This window comes from Camarhynchus parvulus, chromosome 17, assembly GCF_901933205.1.
Source record: "Camarhynchus parvulus chromosome 17, STF_HiC, whole genome shotgun sequence".
Lineage (NCBI taxonomy): Eukaryota > Metazoa > Chordata > Aves > Passeriformes > Thraupidae > Camarhynchus > Camarhynchus parvulus.
Window position 1 is genome coordinate 5368088 of NC_044587.1, and position 17333 is coordinate 5385420.

A 17333-nucleotide genomic window follows, 5' to 3' on the forward strand; every position below is an offset into this window, starting at 1 on the left:
CTCCTCCTTTCCAAGCTATTGAATGTAGAGTTATGCTGGCAGAGTGGATTACATTTGATCTATGTACCATGACAAGTACTGAAAATTGTGGGCTTCATTGCTGTATTCACCCACTCCTTCCTGAACAGGAGAAAAAAGTGTCAATACACGGAGCAGCCTTTGCTCTGTGCCTCAGCACAAGAAAGCACAAAGCTGCTCTGGAGCTGTAATGAGTGTGGAGTCTGACTCCATGGAAACTGAGATAAACTCCTTTTAACTCTCTCAACTAATGATCAGGGTGTGGCGTGAGACAAAAATTTTCCTATCCATGAACATTTTATTTGCATATATCTGAGCTCATGACAGGCTTGCATTAATGCTAACAGAGACTCGTCTTTACTTTTTTTATTTTTAAGTGTAGGGATGAAATTTTAATCACTGTGGAAGAATCAGCCAATCTGATTCAGTCTGGTTTCTCTATCGTTTGAAAATGGAAGTGTTTAAATTCACTGTAGTTGTTTCAGGAGAGCAAGAAGATGATTTTCTTGCCTTCCTCAGCAGATAAGCAGCTCTGATACCAACCCACAGGCTTTAGTCCGGGCTTCACAGAGTTTGGGAAGCTGGTAAATGCTGCAGGAATTTGGACACTGTTTAAGAGGTTCTGCTCCTCACTGGGATTTCTGTTATCTCTTCATCACAGCCTACTCACACCACACCCCAACGCAGCCAAACCACCACAGAAAAATCTGAAAAATGAAACCCCACAGTTTCCAACCACAGCTCAAAGTACAAGGAGTTTTGTTTATTTTATAGCCCTCTTCATCTGTGGACTTTTCAGCAGACCCAGGAAGACTTGCCATGCAATCAAACCCTTTAACTTTACACTTAAACCTTTCAAGTTCCTCATTTTAGCCCTAGGAACAGCAAGATGTTTGATACCATCACTAGCAGCAGAGGTGCCACCACAACTGTCACGTAAATAAGAAACAAAAGACTGAGTTTCTAGCATGTTTCTCCAGGAAATTTAGGAACGAAAACCACAATCATGAAGGAAAGTTTTATTTTACTTGTAATGCCCACATCCTAAGATTAAAGATATTTTTAAAAAATTAGCTGCAAAGAAAAAGATAAAAGCAAAACAAGAACAGATTTTTACACCTTTAGGAAATCAAGAAAAAAATAGGCACAAGTTTGCATTCATTAGTTTCAGATATGGCAAAGGAATTTTCTACTAAAGAGGGATAAATAAAATCCTGCTTTCCCACTTCCCTGTATGAGACAACACAAGTCATGCTCTTCAAAGCCACACTTATCTTGTAGATACAAGGCAGATTTTTCCTCATAATTTTTTATTAATGTGCTTTAAAGACCATAAAGACCCTCCTAGAGCCATTTGGCATAGTCTCTACATACATACTAAAGTACCAAGGATGTACTTTAACCTGTGGTGAAGCTTGTTACAACTTCCACATAAAAAATGAAAGTCATGCATATTTTAAATTCTGTTTAAGCATCAGACACTATTGAGGGATTTTATTTCATTGCTGCTAAGCCACTTTAAATCCCCATCAGTGTTAAAATCTTGCAAGTGTCAGCCCAGGATGATTTAACCCCTTGAGAATAAGAGTTCATCATAAAAAAAGGTGAACATCTTATCTCAAGGGGTTCTATCCCAATACACAGCTGCTATTAATACTGAAGAATTTCTGTTGTTAAACACAATATGCTGGGGAAGGGTTTTCTAGGGATCTCAGGAAGCCAGAGGGCAGGCAGGTGTTCCATCACACCCTTTAACTCTACCCTGCAATACAGGTGAATAGGAGAGTCACCTTTTGGGCTGGGCCCTGCTCTGGGTGGGATCAGTGGAAGCAGCCTGAGGGCTGCACACAAAGGACTTGAACACAGCAGTGACACCACTGCTCAAGCCAGGGAAAGCTTCTTCCACAGGAACAGCTCCTGTCAGCCCATTAATCCCTGAAGTTCCCTCCAGAGCCCACAGACCCTTTCTGCCTTTCCTCTTGAGCTACACTGGGACTGAGGATGGACAAAAAGCAGCGATGAAGTGAGGGGAGGTGTAGAGAAGTTTAACATCCATCCCAGTAAAGATAAAACCAGTTTGTCTCGGCAAACATCCTTGGCTGGTGCAGGACCAAGTCACTGCTGGTGGGAGAAGGAGGAGAACTCGACCTTCAAGAAGCTGCAGATGTTCCTGAGGCAGATTCCTCTTTACCTTCACTGGGAGGGATGTGTAACCTACTTGCAATAAGGGCTAAGGAAAAGCATCAAGCTGTAATAAAACAGTCTTTCTTCATTTGATTGATAAGGAATTTACAGTTTCTCAGCTTAAAAAGCCACAGTGCAAGTTAGTGTTTGCTTCAGGGGGACCCTGTTTCAGTATCCTCTCCCGCAAGGATGCAAAAGCCCAAAGTCAGCAGCCAGTGTTTTTGTCTGTACACAAAACAGGCAGGCTGCCCAAGAACTGAGGACAAAGACACTCAAAATAGTACATAAATACACATAAAACAACACTAAAAATGAAAAACAAATTTAACAGCACTGATTATTTAGAATTACAGTCCATCTCATTATATTAATCTTCACATTTTAGCATCTTTTTAACCACTATACAAAAGCTGCTGAAGTGACTTTCTTCTAAACCAGCCATACAGGAGCACAAAGCACTATCAACATTATTTTTTTGGCAAAGTAACTTGCTTTCAGAATATACCATACTTTCGAATCACAGCTTACGTGTAGCAGGTGTGTCATGCTAATACAACATTCTCCATTTCTTTTCCTCCTGCACACTGCCAGGAGCAAGACACCTCAGAGACCCTTCCTAGTTTCAATGGCTGTCTCTTAAAGCCTTCTCATAACAGTTTATTCCATGCAGCCTCACTTGGGGCAGCTGCTCCTAATTTCTGCCTCAGCATTGTCCTGTTTATTGCATTAATCTGGTTTCCAGGATAAGCCACATCAGTCTGATGTGCTTACAGAGCACCAGATGTTACTGTGTTCTACACGCACTCCCCTGCAAACAACTCAGGAGCATTTCAAGGAATCACAGAACCACAGAAGGATCAGGTTGGAAGGAACCACAGTGGGTTATCTGGTCCCACCTCCCTGCTCAGGGAGGGTGTCCCTAAAACACATGGCACAGCACATTTATCTGCTCCTTTTACATCTTCCTGTTTACTTTTTTTCTCTGTTTATTTCCTTCCTGCTTTTACCAGCAGAATCCACATTAAATATCTGAAGAGGAAGAAAAGCATTTGTATTCTCCAGGCCCACACACTGACTTTCCACTCATATGGAAATTCCAGATTCTTACATATTTTTTCCACTTGCAGAAACACATCCAGGTAAGCCTTGTGTCTTTCACCCAGAACAGGCACAAGGGGTAACTAATCAGTCTGGAACAAAAACAGTGAGTCTCATGTTTTTGTGCAGGTCCTGAAGACCTCCTCATTCCGAGGGTTGGAATTGGACCTCTATGTGGACTGAAACAGAAGAAGGCACAGGCTGGATCTCTACTTTTATCTGTGGCATTGTACTCACAGAGGACTCAGCAAATCATCGCAAACCTCAGTCCTACAAGCCAGCACTGCCTCAAGTCAACAGTGTGAAGCTGAGTCAGGAGAGGTTTAGGTTGGATATCAGGAAAAGGTTTTCTACCCAGAGGGTGGATGGGCACTGAACAGGCTCCCCATGGAAGCAGTCACAGCACCAAGCCTGAGAGAGTTCAAGAAGTTTGGGCAACTCCTTCAGCCCATAGTGGGAATGTTGGGGTGTCCTGTACAGAGACAGAAGTTGGGCTCAATCCTGATGTGTCCCTTCCAACTCAGCATATTCTATTATTCTGTGATTTTTATGATTCACTAAGTCCAGCACACTCCACTGCTGCTGTCCTACACAAGTATCCAGCTCAGCTCACATCCCAAAGCAGCCACATTCCAGCTGCTGGCTGGGCAGTCAGGATCACAGCATTTGAGAAGCACTACCATACACACACACATCTGATCATTACCCAAAATTATGCTGTACTTCTTAAAACTGACAGACTATAAAGAGCCATTTCCCCTCTAGAAGCTTGATCCCAGCTCTCCAACTATCCACACACATAACCTCACATCCACCATGTACACCTCTCACTACCCTGTGCACAACAGCAATAGGCACCACATTATTACCCCTTCCCCCTGCTTGTACACACCCCACACCTCCTACCCAGCAAAAGCTGCTGCTGGCTCATTCTGAAATCCAGCAAGGCACTTTGATGGGTGTCAAAGACTTTGTGCAAGCACAGGCAGGATGCAAATCCCCCCCCCTCCTCACACTAACCTGCCTTAGGGGCAAACATAAACCTCAGCAACCTCCTAAGCAAGGATGATCAGGACACAGAGCTCGTCATCTGGTCTCCAAAGAGCAGCAATACCAAGGGAACAGACCAATTTCCCCAGAGCTTCAGACTCCTTACAAAAGTCTGCATTTTACTTCAGTGCTTTACAGAACTATTTCTTTCTCCCCAGGAAAGAAATCTTTGCTAGTCACATTGCATATGTTATCACACTTATGGTACAAATCAGCAGTAATTAGTGTCTGTAGGAACACAGCAGAGAAGAACAGTAATAAAAATCCCAAAGCAAGCAAAGCCTCCTTGAGAAGCTAATGGTCAAGTGGAGAATTTACCAACGATATTCCTGTTCCCACACACAATCGTAAACGTCAGGGATTCACCTCCCAGAAAACACAAAGGCAAAACAGGTACATACATTGCCCTATTCAAGAGAATTGGGCAAAAATCTGGGCCCGGGCAGTTCAGGACACAATGTATATATGAAACATTGAAAGTAAAAATAATGACAGGAAGGTGGAACAAAGAAGAAATTCAAACCATAACTTGGCAAGTGGTCCTGGATCCATCCCAGCAAACACTACTGGCTACAAAAAGCAGAAGGTCCCACCAGATTGCTGTGTGTTCACATAGTCTTGCTGCCACCGCTGCACTTTGCAGGTAGTTTTATCCACCTCTGGGAGGAAAAGGTCCTTGTACAAAAGTGTTTTCCTGCACTGACATCAGATGAGCTCGTCCTTGAGCGGCTCGGATTCCCCAGGGAGCACGCCGTTCATCTCCGGGGCGCTCTCGGTGCCCAGATACCCTAAGAGGATCTCGCTGCGCCGCCGCGACAGCTGCAGGATGTCCTCTGCCAGCAACTGCACCGTCGTGTACCTCACGTTGTCAAAGTCAAACATGTCCTTCAGATACTGCACGATCTGGTGCTGCAAGAAAAGGAAGGTTACAGTCAGAGACCTCCTTCAGCTGCCAGTACCAGCCACCAAGAGCACACAGCAGCAGCTTTAAGCCAGCAGACAGGAGTCCCACACAGATGAGCCACACAAAAAACACCTTACCTTGAAGAAACTGCAGACTTCAGATAGCTGCTGCTTGGGCCCCAGAAAACCAAAGGCTAGAACAGGACTGACATGCTCCGATACGGAGTAGAAATGAGAGATAAAGCCATCTGGTACCTGTCACAGGGAAGGACAGAATTAGTTGGTCTTCATTCTCAGACAGAATTAGCAGCTTATTCCATATCAGCCACCAACTTTCCTGCCAGAAAGCTTCAGTATCTGAAGTTAAGAGCTATTTGGAACATCTCTTCCTGCAAAACTACATTTATCTTTCAGATCCCTTGAAGGATGGCTGGAGCTTTTTATCTTCATGTTTCTAAACTGCTATTTCAAGAGGAAAATGAACAGAAGAAAATGAAAAGCAATCACCAGCCAGCCTTTATAGCCTCTATTTATAATTTGCTGACCAAGCCAGGAAAGGACATGCAAATATACAAGGCAGAGCTACTGCATGACAGCACCAACAGAGCTTCCAATTCTCTCATTTCTTTCTGTGCCATCTCAGAAGCCAAACCCTGTCACATCAGCTGGCTGTGGGATCGAGCTGAAAAATTGCCAGAGGCCACAGACCCTGTGGCAGAACCAGGGTTGTGAAGTTGTGGCTTCCTGTTCCCCTTCTCCATAAACTCATCTGCTGTGATACTTTAGGAAGTGACAGATTTAAGTGAAACTCATCAAGTAATGGCTAATTAGCATCAGCACTGGGGAGTGGAGCAATGCCTGAATCCTCCTTTTGCTGCCAGCAAGGAAGGCACAATTCAGGAGCAGTCCCTTGTTGCTTGGGGTCTGTGGTCACTCCTACAGTATTGTGAGCAGGGAGAGGAAATTCCAGAAGGTAACGCTGTCGTTTGAATCCTCACATTAAGAAAAAGGGAGAATACACTCAGACTGATTCAATAAAATACTGGCATAGAACTGGAGCAGTGACTGCAGGACCCCAGGGCTCTAAAGCATCACAAAGAACGTGACTCTGTTCAGTCTTCTACCACCAAAGATTTCGCACTTTGTCAAGATCTATGTGTTCTCTTTTCAGCCTCAAATACATTAGATTCTTTCCCTTTTTGATTAATTTTGCTTACCATCAGAAGCCTCCTTTTTGCTTTCAGAACTGACCAGCAAGCAGTTGCTAAAGCCTACAATTAACAGAGAGAGCCCATTAGTTACTCAGATTATTTAAAAAAACCCAAAGTTTACCAACACTTTGTCATCAAAACATCAAAGCAGTCACCCTTTTGTGCCAGAACCTCTTTAAAATGACAAAATTAAAGCAAACTGGAAGCAGATTTAGCCACTTCAGATCCATTCCAGAGAAGCCTAAGGGTTTTTGAAGATTGTTAATATGATCTGACATAGTTGCCCAACAGCCCACGATCCCCTGTAAGCAGACAGCTGTTACAAAGTGCCATTTTACTCTCAATCTATCAAACTAATCAGACTTAAAAATACAGCTGGGGGACAGAACTAAAGGAAAGCTTTGCAATTTGAGCTTCAGTGTCTGCTGAGGTACTGCCAGAATGAATGGCCACATGCTAAAACCCACATATTTTCCCCTACATTGTGCCCCTTTTATTCTCATTCATAAAAATAGGTGCTGCCATCTTTTAACATCTCCATGGCATCACTGATAAAATCCCCTAGAGCCACAAGTCTGGTTGCCAGCCAGATGCTTTCAAAATAAGGAAAGCTTTCCTGTAAACAATTTCCATGCACAAGAAGGCTGTTGTTTAGAACTTCATGAAAGCGTGGCAATTATAAAAGAGAGAATTCAGCTCAGCTGGGAAAGATGAGGTTATGCTCTTTCCTGGCCTTGGCACTGATCTCACACTCAGAGCAGCCCTCCCTGTCTCACACACCGTCTCCTTGAAGCTGTCGGACAGCCAGCGGTTGCGCAGCACAGCCAGCACCGAGGAGGGAGGGTTCTCCAGATCCTCAAAAGCATCCATGAGGATGAAGTCCAGCACAATATCAAAGAAGCTCATGCACACCACCTGTCAGAGAGCAGAACAGTCTGTGAAGGGAACAGTTTTTAAAAAGAGAGACGGGGCTCTTTTGGTTTAAAGCAAGATGTAAGAAGCTGAAGTCAATGTAATCGTATTTCAATAGCAGGTCTTCCACACCTGGGCCATTCCTACATATGCATTGTAATACAATCACAGTGGTTTGGCTTGTAAGGGACTTTAAAACCATCCAGCTCCACCCCCTGCCATGGGCAAAGACATCTTCCACTAAACCAGGTTGCTTCAAGCCCCATCCAGCCTGCCCTTGAGCACTTTCAGGGATGGGAATTCCACAACCTATCTGGGCAAGGATTATCTTCTATCTCCTCTGCAGCTCTGTAAAGACAATGTCTTTACCAACCCCTCTTCCCTCGAGCTCCTGCTGAGTGGTTGGCCAGGTCTCCTGCTTCAAGGCATAACGCAGCATCTCCTCATAGCTTTCCAGGAAAGCTTTGGGATTCTAGAAGAGCAGAAAAACAAACCAGTTGAACTACTTGGATCTGAGCTGACATCAACATCCCAGTAATCATCAGCACGCAGATGAAGTTTTTTTCTTCCAACACACTGGAAAAGCTCTGAGTTGGGATGGGGAACAAGTATCTCTGTGCTCAAGACACAGTTTAGTTGTTACACAAACTTCCTACCTTTTCAGCTTTTGTCATCAGTCCTATCATCATCTGCTTCCCAACCTCCCCAAAAAACAGCTGATTGCTTTCATCCTCCAGCAGCTCCTGCAAAGGGAACACAGATGTCTCTTGTGAGCACCTAGACACCCTCAAATTCTAAGCTGGAAAAAAAACCCAAAAGGGCAGGACACGAAGCAGTGCAATGCTGCACACACCAGTGTTGTTAACCTTTAATAAGCTGGAACCTAGGAAACAAAACTGCACAGCCCTGTGCATGGAAACCTGGGAGCCTGGAGCCATTCTCACCTGGAATGCCTGCCTGACACAATGCAGCTTTGCCAGGAAATCCTGGTCACTGTAGCAGCCAAGGAGCTCTGTCCTAGAGGAAAAGGGGAAGAATTGTGTAAATTCCAGTTCTGATGTCGGTGTTCCTACAACTATGGTCCTGTAAAAACAAAAAACTAAATTCCCAGGCTGTGCATAGGAGAAAGGAAAAGTCACATTCCCTTTATCCAGCTCCCTGGAGGAACAGAGCACCTCTGCCAGGCTGGTAAAGGACTATGCCAGACTCCCAGAACAGTCACACTTCCTATCACTGATTTCCTGGGACAATGACTCTTTCTTAACTTGTGAATCCCTAAAATCTGGGGTTAATTCCCTGGGAAGGCCAAACCAGCAGGAAGGGTGCTGTGATTTTATGACCCCGTGGGTTATTCTGGTTATGGGGCTGCTCAAAGGCAGATGATGTGTTCACAGAGCCCCAGGGGCACCAGGTCCCACAGCTCCAGCTGGCTCTTCACCTCAGCGTCCGGCACGCCACCTTCCCTTCTTTCACCAACTGCAGAGCTTCTTCATATGCTGCCACTGGCTTGGAGAGGTGGAATGGCATTTGCTCAAAGGGCAGAGAGTCAAAGAGCTGTAGAGGTAACAAGAGACATGGGAAGAACAAAATGAGCTCATTAAATATTTGCAAACACAAGCGAGTGCACACAAGCAAGGTGGGCCTTCTTCAGAGAATCTACAGCTAGCAGAGTTTGTCAGTGACAATTGTTTCATGCAAAGATATTTCACTTTTCACTAAAAGTTAGCTCTGACACTGCTCAATATTCCATAAAATTCACACCACCAAGCCATCTTACATAGATAACAGCACCTTCCTAGCTGTTATGGCATGTTTTCTGTAGTAGATAAGTGACATGGAAGTGCTGGTTGGAAAAGCCTGCCCCATCCCCCTCATTAAAACCTTTTCCTAACATCCATCATGAACCTCCCAGCCTGGGGGGCTTGTTGCTGTGTTTATCATCTTCCTCTCCCAAGATATGTTTGGCCCTGCTGCCTTTGTGCCTTCCCTCCAAGCCAGTGGGCTGTGACACACAGGTGACACTTCAGTCACCTCTGCTGCAGAGAAGAAGGAATCCTCTGAAGTGGAGCTGTCCTCATCATCCGTCCGCAGCCGCAAGGATCCGTCCGCCAGTGGAAGCATCAAAGTCTTCTCTGGAGGAGAGAAAGAAGCCACATGTGTTGGAGTTCATGGACCAACATTCCTCTTAGCTCCTGTGCTCTCTTCCACTCCCACTTTGTCACTTCTCTTTCACCTGGCTTACAGAAAAGACATGAAACCAGGCAGGAAATTGGCATTTTACTGCAGCCCTACCCAGATCCAGCAGCACGCTGTCCGATGGGAGAGAGGAGCCAAACTCCTCCTGGAGGTGGTAGGCTCGGTGCAAGAGGGACTCCAGCTTCTCAGCAAACTCCCTTTTCTGGGACTCCTCCTGGAACACACAGAAATGTCACCCTTAGTTAGCCAGCTGGGCACAGACAGATTGGACAGCACAAATACGGGAGGAAATTTTCAGTAAAAATGGGATTTGCAGTCTGCAGATTATATGATTAAAAATAAAAAGAGAGAGGAGTCATTAATCCTACAATGCAGCTAATAATGCATGGGGAGGGAAGCTTCTACACAGCCTACTCAAACCCTCTGGCTTTTGAGCTTCACAATTTTGTTTTCCTGTTAAAAAGAGCAGAAAGAACTAAAGAACTTTAATCTGCCACCCAGAAAAATAGATATTTTAATAAATTATACACCACTTAGATCTCCTGCCTTTTGACTTTAGCCTAACTTCCAGGAGAAATCATATCAGGAAACCTGTGTTGAATATAACAGGATATCCAGAACTGGATAACAGAATACTTAGATTAAGGTGCTGGGCATAAGCAAAATTTGCTGTAAACAGGGGGATGGAAAAAAAAAGGTGTGGGGAAAATAAGACTTAAACAGCATCTTGCCTTCATGCCCCTATGTTTGCATGAGTATCTTATCCAGAAGACAGGAGCATTAACAAGAAGCAGAGAATCTATTTTCATAATGAATCAACCGTTTTAAGGCAGTTTTAGAAACACTACAGGGCCCTTCAAGGAGAACCAACAACAACAGAATCCAGATTTGCCTTGGATAAATATGATCCAGCACAAAAGACAAATGTCCCACATACTTACTACACCAGACTCTGTTTACAAAAGGCTGGGAACACTTTTTTTTCCAGTGAGAACTCCTGGAGAGTTCGAAGTTCAGCTCCTTTCACAGTCCTGAGTTAACAGCAGGTTTTTTTAGCTTTGTGGCTGTCACTGAGCCATTCTAACACAGGTGAGCCTTTAACACAGGTCTTCCATGTGGGGTCCTCAAGTCCCAGGCAGCAAGGGGTGTCCTAAAATCCTGCTTTCTGTAGCTGCAGAGGCTGAGTGAGGTACACATCTCCCTGCAGGGACCAGGGCCATAGCCAGCTCCAAACTCCCACTGCTTTCTTCATCCACACACACAGAGCTGGGCTCTGCTCTCCACCCAGCTCCCACAAGTGGCAGTGACCATCAAGATCTCCATTTTAAATGCATTAAAATATTACAGAGACAACACTGCCAGCCAGAGCAGCGCTGCATTCATCACAGCCTTTTCTCACCACAAGCTGTGCCACGGGAGGACACGTGTGACAGTGAGTGACACAAGGCTGGAAGGTGGATGGAAACGCTGGGGAATGAGGGGGCGAGACGTATTAAAAAGAGAAAGAAATTAAAAACACCCACTCCCATTGCATAAGGAACCTGCAGATACAGACAGCTCTTAAACAGAGTCTGGCCTGACTCTGCCCTTAATTTGCTCTCCTTTTAACCTCCCACTGTTTACTGCTTCCAGCACCCAGGCTGGCCCTTCAGCATGTGGGGACCTACCTCTGAAATGTTCTCAGACATGCTCTCTTGCTGTTTGCTGCTGTCCCAGGGCACAGGCGTGCTGGTACAAGCACTGTCCCTCTGCCTGATGCTCAGTGCCTGTTCCCATTTCTGCAGGGCCTCCTCAAACAGCTCCATGCCTGGAAACCCAACCAAATACTGGCTGTGAGAGTCCCGGGGCACTCAGGAACAAAGAGACACAGGATGAGTCTTTGCTCACTCAGACAATCCAGCAAAGAGGGAAATCCCAAAATAAAGAATAAACATATTCTATTTCTTTCCTGTTTAAATATGGTTTACTTTGGATTAGAAGGAGAACATCCCCAAACTGGTTAAAGCGTCATCCATGTTACTGCCAAAATACTGTTCTCTGCACAAGATGAGCCTGTTGCTCAAGAACAGTATTTTGGAAGTAAATTATTCACTGACAAAAAAGGTTTGGTTTTTTGTAAGAGAAGATGGGATTTTTATTTGAGCTTAAGCTGAGAATAGAAGGAATCTTTCTGTTAGAGCTCTACACTGAGCTGCTGATGCTCTGTGTCAATTCTCATCCCCTTCTTGCTCTCACAGTGATTAACAACCCCCACAGACCAATGTTACCCTTGTGCCCGCTTACCTTGAACATAGAGGCTTTCTGCACTGGAATCACCAATGGCCCCAGCATCTCCCATGGCCTGGCCCTCCCACATCCCTGGGGGAACTGGACTTGAGGAGTTGACTGCTACCATCTGCAGGAGGGGAACAGAGAGCAGCAAATGCCTTTTGAATTCTCTTAAGGTTAGAGATGCTAAGATCAAACCAACACCACCAGCCTTCTGCAAAAAGGAATTTTTTTTCCCCCTTGTGCTCCCCTGTATCGATGAGCACTGAAGGGAGAGCCCTGATGGAGGAAACAGCCCAGGGAAGTTCCAAAGCAATCACTACAAAGGCATCAGGATTTTGATGGAAAGCTCACATCAGCTCCAGCTGCCTGTACGAAAAACACTGGAGGTGGCAAGGAAGCAAGCACAGTCCAAACAAAAGAAACAGTTTCCCAGAAAAAATACAGCTGAGGATTCCCCAGAGGGCAAAGGGAATCCTCACTCTCCTCTTTGTAACCAGACCCTCTCCAGGGAGGGCTGAGCTTACAATCCACACAGCAGTGTCAGTTCAGCTTTGTCCAATTTCCCACAAGGCACCAATGTCTTCTAAAGTCTGACCCAATAAAGTGCTGGATTCAACACTATCAGTAACCAGTGTTTTCCTGTGGCTCACAGAAGGATGTCCAAACATGAGCCTGGTTCTAAAAAAAAGCTACAATAATCAGCTGGCAGATGAATTCCTGTCCTGCCTCCATTGATCAATCCCTGTGGAGTGTTAATAAATCACCTTGAGATCCTGAGCTGCAAATCATCATTTCACTGCTGCCAATTTACTTACTGGATGGCAAAGAGGAGCCAGGAAGCAAAAGAGAGCTCAGGCAAAACATGCAGCTGTGCAAAGGATGAGCTGGTTTTTTCCACCAAGTAATATAAAAACTGTAAGTACAGGGTCAGCTCATCTGTACAGAAACAGATGCCTCTTTGTGGGGATATCCCCACCAAGGCACCAGCAGTGGAAAAACGTATTTATTTATGGATTGCTTTTTATTTAAAGAGAAACAGAACTTCAGTGATACAAAACCTGGACAGCATCTGTGTGAACTGAGAAGCCATGGGGGAGTTACATGGATGTGAGTCCCTGTGGAGGGAGGGGAGAGAGCTGGACACAGCTTGGTGCTCAGGGACGCATCCCATCACATCCCAGCTCCCCAGGGAATGCTGTGCCTGCCCAGCGCCGTGCCAGCACTGCCGCCTGCTGGAGACACACTTCGGCCAGAACGGATTCTGCCAACCCCTGGTGCTTCAGCTCTACTAAAAACAGCAACACCAGCATGTGCTGAGGAGTGCTGGCGCCCAACAGCTCCTTTCAAAGGGGTGATTTTTCCTCCCCTCCTTGCCCCAGCATTGCTAAGCAGCCTCTGAGCCCGGGTGATGACGAGGGAGGGCTTTGCAGAAACTCACAGAGGTTCATCTGTGTGCCCCCTGCTCCAACAGAATGTTAGCTCTGAGCAATGGGGATGTGGAACAGGTCTTGAAGACACAAATGCTTCCAGTTTTGGTCTCACAAAAGGTGGATATAAGCACTGATGGCTTCTCCTGCCTGGTTAAGCCTGAATTACCTGTACTCATAGGCTGCTCCTTTGGCTTTGGAGGAGGTAGAATGACTGGGCTGTGTTCTCACCCTGCACTGTTTCCTGAACAGAGCTATCAGATTTTGGTAGCTGATTTGGTTTTAAGAAGAAAGCAAGCTGGGAGCAGCCCCAGCACAGGAGGGAGGGGCTGCTGGGCCACCCAAAATCCCACCACAGAGGGAAGCAAACAAGCTCCCCATTGCTGGGAGACTCAGAAACAACCCAGCCTAGCTCCTTGAGGGGGTCACAGAGAGCTCCAAGGATTCATGGCCATGTCCCATGGGGAAGTCTCTCCTGAGACTCCTCCTTGGCCCAAGAACTGGCCAAGGAACCCTGGAGCTCCTGGCCACAAAAAATTGCTGCTCACAGGGAACTCCAGTGCAAGGTGAACAGAGTTAATCAGAACCCGCCCTACAATTATACTGCAATTTGTTCTGCCCAAGGACTTGGTGATCTCCAGACAGGTCTGTGCACTGCCATCTCCCAGCCCTGCTAAGCAGGTCCTTACCGAGGCCAGGCTGTGGGAGGAACTGGAATGTTTGCTGGGCTCGATGGAGGAAATCCCGCTGAGCGTGTCATTGCTCTTGCTGCCAGGGCTCTGCACTCTCCTGCTGGAGTACCCTGCAGTTGGGAAGGTCACACAGAAACAGGATTTTAGGCCCAGGTGACTGCAGAAGGGAATAGGGAGGGGAACATCACCTTGTTCAGTATAACTGTGAATGGACAAAGCAGTATCCAATACGTAGAATAAGCCACAGATCTCCTGCCTGCTCTGCTTTGCTCTGAGACTGGTGTCAGTGGGGATCTGAGGCTGAGGAATGTATTCACTGCTTATGGACAGCAAGGGGCAAGTGGAAACAATCAAACAAAAACTCCTCCACCTTCCCTCAGGACAGGCAGAACACAGACACTGCTCCCTTGATTTTCATGTTTCACCAAACAAGTGCTTAATCCCTAAAGTGCTTTGCTGAGGGCCTGGGTCAATCTTACCCCTAAAATCAGTACAAGTGGTGAGGAAGCTGCCCAAGGTCTGGGAGTCACCACAGGGCTGGATGGACACTCCCAACTGCCCAGCCTGGCTCAGGCCACCCTCCCTTCCCCTCAGCTGAGCACTGACACCACGAGACAAATGCAGAAGCAGGTCACTGCGTGCCCGGGTCGTTATTATTGGGGCAGCCTGGTAATGGCTGCCTAGAGGGAAGGGGATAGGAACCACAAACCTCAGGGAAAACATCAGGACACCTTTTGTTCCCAAGACTCTGAGCTCACAGTCTCTCCCATGGGTCCCCAAACCCTGAGCTCATGGCACTGCTTTTCAGAATTACAGAGCACTACACAAATGGCTTTGCTCTCCCCTCCCCACACCTCCCCATTGATCCCTGTACCACCTCTTTAGGGATTGTCCCCTTTTTGTGAGGCCAACCTTTCTTCACAGAGGACACCCTCCTGGTTGGCAGGATGGGCACTGTGATCCCTCCTGGTTTAAAGCCACATTTGTCCGGGGCAATTTGCTTCTTTCGGCGGCGGCGGCGCTTGAGCTGATGAGCTGCCAGAGCCAAGGCCACGGTGCCCAGGGCTGTGGCAAACAGAACCTTGCGCAGGCCTGGAGAGAGCCGCAGCTGAGAGAAGACAGACTTTAAACACAAAAGAAATGGAAGAGCAACAATGAAAAACCAATTCACTGCCCTTAAAAAAAAAAAAAAATTAAAACAGTGTTAAACATGAAAAACCTTGGCTTTACCCTCCCGCCCATAAAACACGCCCTCTGCTACACAACTAAGACACAGCAGCAGAGAGACTGTGGAGCATCATTTTGACAGGAGCTGGAGAACTTGGTCTCAATCCTCATTGCCCAAACACCCTGCAAAATCTGCACACAGCCTGGGACAGATGCAATCCAGGTTACCCAAATTCAGCTCTGAAAGCCTGGTGTGAAGCTGAGCTTCACTGCTCCGAGTGCTGCATCACTACAAGTGGGGAACATATTACTCCTCTTTAAAAGACAAGTCTTTTTTTAGAGCCTTTGATGAACAGAAAGACTGAACCTGGGTGTTCTCCCAGGGAGGGATGTGGGAAGCACTTTCCTCTCCAAACCCACTCAGAGCTCTCTTCCACCACCCCAAACTCCCCCTGCAATTCCTCCAATCCATCAAACTGCCCAGGTCCCACTGTGCCTCCATCTCACCCAGACAACCCCACAGAGCCAGCCCAAGGAATGTGACAGGAAAACCCTTCCTGCTCCTCGTACCTGCCCAAAGGTCGTGTAAACGAACACGGGGATCTCAGCCACGGTCATTGCCAAGGCCTGCATGATGGACATTCCCTCTGTCCTTCTGAATGCCATGGCTGCACCACGATCTGGGCACCTTCGGGAGCCACAACAGAGAAGGGCACTTGTGGATGCTGTGTGAGCTGCTCACAAAAGAATCCAACTTTTCTCTGACATCTGGCTCAGAGTCCTGGGGTTGGCCTTCATCCAACAATCCTCCTCCTGCGGGAAAAGGGGGAAAATCAGGTGAGTGAGGGGAGCACCCACCCTGTTCCTTGCTGCCCTTTACAAAACACAGTTCATGTCACTTGCAGCAGCGAATCTAAAATATCTTCTTATCAGCAGCAATTCCTTTGTTTGTCCTACCAGCCATGGGGACAGATTCCCAAACTGCTCTACAGCAGCAGCACCCTGGGATTTGACAGCTCCCAGAGATTTCTACATGCACCAGACCTGGCTGCACATGGTTGGAGGGATTTTGTTTGCAGTCCCCATATGACAAAAGTCCCAATTATCCCGAACCATACACACATTTTCGCTGCCAAAACTCTGCTTTCACACAGTTTTCTGTGTATCACAGCCCTGCTCGAGAGCCACCAGCCAAAGGGGGTTTGCCCAGGAGGTTTCACTGCTGCCAGCGGGGCTGGGCAGGAAGGATGTGCTCAGGTCAAGGACACAGCGACAGAAGGCGCTGATGTGTGACCCCAGAGGCGGTGACAAAGCCCAAAGCCCTGCTCCCCTGACACCCTGCCCGCAGCCACTGCCCCGAGCACCCTACGGAATGTTCTCCGGGCAGCGGGAGCCCGCAGGGACCGGACACCGGACACGGGCTCTCCCCACAAGGTTAAACACAACGTCCTGGCCACAGCAGGGATGGGAAGAGCAACGTGCAAGGAATTTTGGGCACAGAAAGCAGCCCGGGGTTACCATACCGGCATAGGGAGCACAAGCACCGCGGTACCAAGGCAGTCCCTCTGTCCGGGCATCTCCCCCAGCCCTGCCCGCCGTGGGCACCCGGCGCTGGGGGTTCAGCCCTCCGGCCCGGCGGGGAGCGTCCCACGGGAGCCCCGCACCTGCACTGCAGCACGCTGGGCCCTGCAGAAAGGGCTCCCGCACCCCCCGCAGCATCCCCGACATCCCCCGCATCCCCGAGCATCCCCCCCGCGCCCTCGGGTGCTTCGCACCGCTGCTGCATCCCCGACCCTCCGCATTCATTCATCCCGGGAGCATCCCCGCCGCCCCCGCACTCGGAGATCCCGCACCCTCCGCGCCTCCCACCCCTAAGACCGGCTTCACCCGGGGGTCCCCGGTTCGGCGCTCCCCTCTGCTTCCCCCCCCCACCACTAACGATGGTGCGGCCCGACGGGCCCGGCCCCCGCGAGCGGGCGCGGGCGGCACCACTCACCGCGGCGGGGGGGGCGCGCGGCCCCGCTCGGCGCCCTCTCCCCGCGCCGCGCGCCATGGCCGCGGAAGGGCAGCGTCTCCTTCCCCCGCGCCGCAGCCCACCCCGCGGAGGGCGGGGCCAAGCGGAGATACCGCCTCCGCGCCCGTTGCAGCCAATCAGAGTGGAGAGCGGCCCGCCGCCCCGCCAATCGGAACGCGCCCGGCTCGGG

The 17333-nt window shown here is 48.0% G+C and overlaps 1 protein-coding gene across 1 annotated transcript; it reads right to left on the bottom strand.

Annotated features, from left to right (window-relative positions):
- Positions 1 to 1022: 1022 nt before the first annotated feature.
- Positions 1023 to 17227, bottom strand: MIGA2 (mitoguardin 2). Its single transcript, XM_030961652.1, has 16 exons — positions 17126 to 17227; positions 15700 to 15942; positions 14875 to 15085; positions 13960 to 14072; positions 11856 to 11967; positions 11240 to 11379; positions 9669 to 9786; positions 9408 to 9508; positions 8815 to 8930; positions 8321 to 8393; positions 8033 to 8119; positions 7750 to 7848; positions 7245 to 7379; positions 6471 to 6524; positions 5392 to 5508; positions 1023 to 5259 (listed from the first exon to the last, which is right to left on the bottom strand). The coding sequence occupies exons 2-16, from the start codon at positions 15793 to 15795 to the stop codon at positions 5056 to 5058; spliced, it is 1776 nt and encodes a 591-aa protein (XP_030817512.1). The 5' UTR covers positions 15796 to 15942; positions 17126 to 17227; the 3' UTR covers positions 1023 to 5055.
- Between the last annotated feature and the right edge of the window lie 106 nt (positions 17228 to 17333).